This window comes from Trachymyrmex septentrionalis, unplaced genomic scaffold (assembly GCF_001594115.1).
Source record: "Trachymyrmex septentrionalis isolate Tsep2-gDNA-1 unplaced genomic scaffold, Tsep1.0 scaffold6, whole genome shotgun sequence".
NCBI classification, from domain to species: Eukaryota; Metazoa; Arthropoda; class Insecta; order Hymenoptera; family Formicidae; genus Trachymyrmex; species Trachymyrmex septentrionalis.
The window spans coordinates 2,832,504-2,837,470 of NW_017305778.1; the positions used below are offsets into that span (position 1 = coordinate 2,832,504).

Here is a 4,967-nt window from a genome sequence, read left to right on the forward strand (position 1 = left end):
TTGCAGTAGTAAATAATAAAATGCTGAAATGTTTACCTCTCGATCCACCGTCATCTTTGATTATCGCTCCGGCTTCTATATCCTTTGTTCTTTCGTTTATTATTATTTCTTCGTGCTGTAACATTTGTTTTGGGAAAACAAGTAAATTATTAGTTACAATTAAGCGTTTTACAATTAGTCATTAGAATAACAATCGCGCGGCTTTATCGTACTTTATACAATAGTCTCGATGTTAACCAGAACGCGTATTTAATTGTATTGCGATGGTAAAATAATCAGAGCATACGAAATTACGGCACATTTGATATACACGATATTTCACAATTATTACATTTAAAACAAGAATACAGCATATTACATACATCTTCGCGCGGTCAATTTCACGCCAATAGCGACTATATGTGTCAACCGAATAAGTATTTTGTACAATACGCGTTCAACCGATCAATGTCAATACCGAAATCTATATTTAAATGTTGCACGAAATAAATATAAATAAGTCAGATGCAAGTTTCATTTACCTATTAAAACGCTACTTGATCCGTAATCAATTTAGCTGTCCTTTATCCCCGCAGCGATCTGCAAACGAAACGTAAATTAAGAATATGGTGAAGCATTATGGTGAAGTGGTTTCGTTTCTCGTACGCGGTTAACTTCAAGTGCTAAAAGTGACGCCACGTCGCCGCGCCGGTGACGCGACGCGACGACGCGACACTGCGCGACACCACGTCGTGATCTTAATTTCGCGTTTATGCACCTTTCAGCTACAAATACTCTACACGCGAACTCTACATTATAATAGAATAAACACATTAATATTATAATTAGATTCCCGCGACTCGTAATGTTATCGTTGTTTTTCCAATTATTCGCGCGATATATATACTTTTGGTCGGCATAATACACTACAAGTATTACGAGGTACGCATTTTAATGAATTATTAAAATCTAATATACAAGAGCCAAATCGATGTTTGTGCCAATTGATGAATGTTCCAATAAATGGAAAGTATAAAGCTAATAAGTTTCTTTACCAATTGAAAAGTGTCGTTCCGGAGTTGCCGATCTGTCGTGTCGTCCGTCCTGTGTCCGCCGCGGTTTGTAAATGAAGCGTAAAATGTGATCAAGATAGCAAAGCAGCTCCGCGCGTCTCTCACGTACGGCAAACTTCACGCGCCAAAACAAAAGCGACGCGTCGCATTACTGTTGATTTTCAGCCGAACGAGTATTGCGAAATACGCATTCGATCAAATTATCAATGTATGTATTGTGTAAATACTATATATATATATATATTGTAGTGTCGAATCTACATTAAGCGATATTTAAATATAATAGGAAATAAATGCCAACAAGTTTCACGCGCACATAGCATACAAATATTAATAATAACATAAGATGAAATATTTTTTAGAATATATAAGATATTAAAAAACCGTTCGAGAGCATCAAGAGTTCTTAAAGCAAAAATAATTTTAATATACAATAATAATTAAATACCTCGGCAAATTCCGACGATCCTTTCAAACTATTTTCCATTAATTAACTAATCTAATTTTGCTTCGTTTTTCAATAGGAATTAAATAATTCCGTATTGATAAAAGAATTATACGAAATACCAAGTAATGAAACATGACGTTCCGTAGTCGATGAAATGTTGCAATACAAAAACGCGAAACGAAAGTACGGCTATTAATTTATACTACCCCGCAGCCTTTATCCCCACCACTCGCGTACTGGCCAATGAGCACGGTATCTCACTGCGCTCATTCTATCTGAACGTTCATTGGTGGCCGCTAGCTTTCCAATAAGATATATAAAGAACCGTTGCGCTGGGAAAAAAGTTCATTTCTTCTTGGAAATTCGGATCGTTCGTCATCGTAGACAAAAGATATCGATAAGACGTTGATTAAATGTCGATATTCAGCAGTCAGATTATACATACCTGAATGATTTTAGAAAATATAAAGCAAGGATATCAAGTCTTACAATTAGTCATGTTACCATCAGATATTCGTGTATATGATTATATAGTTTATATTCATATTTTGTAGAGGCGCTAATAGACGAAAATCAGGGCATGTTTCTTTCAGGCTTATTATATTTTAAGTTAGATATTAAACGTATCACGATAATCATTTATTTACGGATAAATGAAATGAAAAACTAGATTCTTTTTCGCATATATAAATTGACACCAGAAATTGAACGAAATTATATCGGCATTTTTTAATCCTTGCAAGTTATTCGTAGTCGTCTTTAGTTGACAGATTTGATAGCCAACTACAGTGGCGACACGATTCACTTGACGCACGTCAAACTGCCTTCGGGAGTGTACTCTCTGTATGCAATATTTTATGCTGCAACAGGTGTTTTATTGACATATGTAGAGATGAACTTCTTGAGACGTGGTGATGTTTAAATCATGATAATTCTTGAAAGCTACCTTTAAATATATTATTATATCTTGATAATTTAATTATTCAATTTAACTCTCCTCAGCTTTAATTTTGAATCGATGTATATCAAGTATGAATAGGTATACAGATTCTGTCAGTGCAAATGCACAGTGTATTCCACCAAATTCGAAAGACGAGAAAAATAATGTTTTAGCTGCTTATCATTCTTTGATATTTTCAAAAAAAGACAAAAACTGTTTCGATGTCGCAGATATTGAACGCAAGTCTCTTGCTGTGAAGTATATGACAACAAAATTATCGTAAGTAAAATACATTCGTACACATATAGTTCTGTTATGTTAAATTTATCATACATTTTTGTCTTCTTATTATTGTACAGCAATTCAGAAGATGTGGCAGCTGTGCTGCTTCGAAAGGGTCTTAAAGATTATCACAGCCTGATAAAGGATAAGAATGGAGTAAACAATTACTGGAAACAGATTAAATCTCAACTATTGGACACAAAAAATGATCCATTGAAATGGAAGTCAGAATTAGAAGATGTGGACGCTACGTTAAATTTTATAAAACCTTTGACTTGTCAGAAGCTCAATATTCTATCTTGTAAAGGAAGATCTTACAGTGATAGGGATATAGAAAAACTAATGAATAACTCAAAGAAGAAAGATATAGAAAGAAGTAGAAAAATCTGTTCGCAGTTACAAACAGCTTCAAGTCAAAAATTTTTATTGAAGCCTAATAATACACACAGTGAACAAGATATATCTACGTATTTCACAAACATTCCTAGAAATTTTAATAAGCATGTAAGTTCCGTCAAACAGAATGTTCCTAAAGTACAAACAAATAGTCAATCTTCTTATCAGAATTTGGACAGATTTGTGCAAAAAGTGTCTTCTAAGTTAAGCAATAATAATATGAATGATAAAAGCTCATACAGACCTATAAATCCTCATGTGCTACAATTAAAACCAGCTGCTCCTCCACAGACTATTAGTGAGAACGCCAGTACACAAAAAATCGATTTTGACTCCTTTAGGAGTGCCAGGGATGAATTATACATCCAAGAAATGAAGAAGAACAAGTCTGTACCAAAGAAGACTTTGGGCGGCCGAGGGGCAGCTAATGCTCAATTTGTCTGTCCTTTCAAACGCGATAAGGAAGAGTCGGCGCAAAGTTACAATACGCCGCAAGGTAAAGCGAACGAAGAAGTAGATGAAAGGCTGAAGAACATTGATCCAAATATGATCGAGTTAATAAAAAATGAGATCATGGATTCAGGTAAAACGATAACGTGGGACGACATCGCAGGACTCGAGTATATAAAAAAAATCATCAAGGAGGTAATAGTGTTCCCCATGTTGAGACCAGATATCTTCACGGGTCTCCGTCGTCCGCCAAAGGGGATTTTGTTGTTTGGCCCACCTGGAACAGGAAAGACTCTCATCGGCAAATGCATAGCTTCGCAGAGCAAGTCTACATTTTTTTCAATTTCAGCGAGCTCTTTGACTTCCAAGTGGATCGGTGACGGCGAGAAGATGGTACGCGCGTTATTTGCAGTGGCCAAGGTTCACCAGCCGTCTGTTGTCTTCATTGACGAGATCGATTCGTTGTTGACACAGCGTTCGGAGACGGAACACGAGTCCTCCAGAAGGCTGAAGACGGAATTCCTGGTGCAGTTAGACGGCGCGGCAACATCTGAGGAAGATCATATTCTAATTGTTGGTGCAACCAATCGACCGCAAGAACTGGACGAGGCGGCAAGAAGACGTCTCGTCAAAAGATTGTATGTTCCTCTGCCGGAACTCGAAGCGCGGAAGCAGATAATAAATAATTTATTGATGTCGGTGAATCACGATCTTAATGAGGAAGCTATCATGAAAATCGCGGAGAAATCATCAGGATATTCCGGCGCCGATATGACTAATCTCTGTAAGGAAGCAAGTATGGAACCGATCCGGAGCATTCCCTTCAGTCAACTTGAAGATATAAGAATGGAAGAAGTGAGACACATAACAAATAGTGATTTTGAACAGGCATTAATCAACGTGCGACCCAGTGTGTCTCAGTTGGATTTAAAGATTTATATCGAATGGGATTGTATTTATGGTTCTGGCACTGCTCAGAGTTATAAAACCTAATGTAATATGTGCAAATAACTTAATTATATTTTTTTATTTTAATAATATGTTATAAATTACATAAAAGGAATTCTCTCGTGTTATTTTTGTAACTTCAAGTTTTCTAATAAATAATAATAAGCAAAAATAAATTCTCTTTTTAGTAAGAATTGTAATTCGTTCCTAATTATTACATCATGATTAAAATATTAGCTATTAATTAAATATTTATCAAAGCAAACGGTCTGCCTTGTAACTAATCTGCAATTTATAGCAAATTCAATCATTCGTATTCAAATTTACCATTATAAAATCCTGTATAGTATTGTGTAATTTTAAAAGCGATATATGTATTAATATATTATATAATTATTTTATAGATTTATTAAAATAAATATAAATAAATATAATCTTTATATTTATGAAT

At 35.0% G+C, this 4,967-nt stretch overlaps 1 protein-coding gene and 1 long non-coding RNA gene across 3 annotated transcripts; one reads left to right on the forward strand and one right to left on the reverse strand.

Moving 5' to 3' along the window:
• Window positions 1-37: 37 nt before the first annotated feature.
• Window positions 38-1,601, reverse strand: LOC108752270. 2 transcript variants are annotated; one of them, XR_001939548.1, is made up of 3 exons: window positions 1,501-1,601; window positions 522-579; window positions 38-115 (listed from the first exon to the last, which is right to left on the reverse strand). It is a non-coding gene; the product is annotated as an uncharacterized LOC108752270 (long non-coding RNA). The 2 variants fall into 2 exon arrangements; XR_001939547.1 differs by lacking the exon at window positions 1,501-1,601 and adding an exon at window positions 1,035-1,151.
• Window positions 1,602-2,387: 786 nt separating this feature from the next.
• LOC108752250 (fidgetin-like protein 1) lies at window positions 2,388-4,561 on the forward strand. Its single transcript, XM_018492949.1, has 2 exons — window positions 2,388-2,719; window positions 2,800-4,561. The coding sequence occupies exons 1-2, from the start codon at window positions 2,532-2,534 to the stop codon at window positions 4,559-4,561; spliced, it is 1,950 nt and encodes a 649-aa protein (XP_018348451.1). The 5' UTR covers window positions 2,388-2,531.
• Window positions 4,562-4,967: the final 406 nt, after the last annotated feature.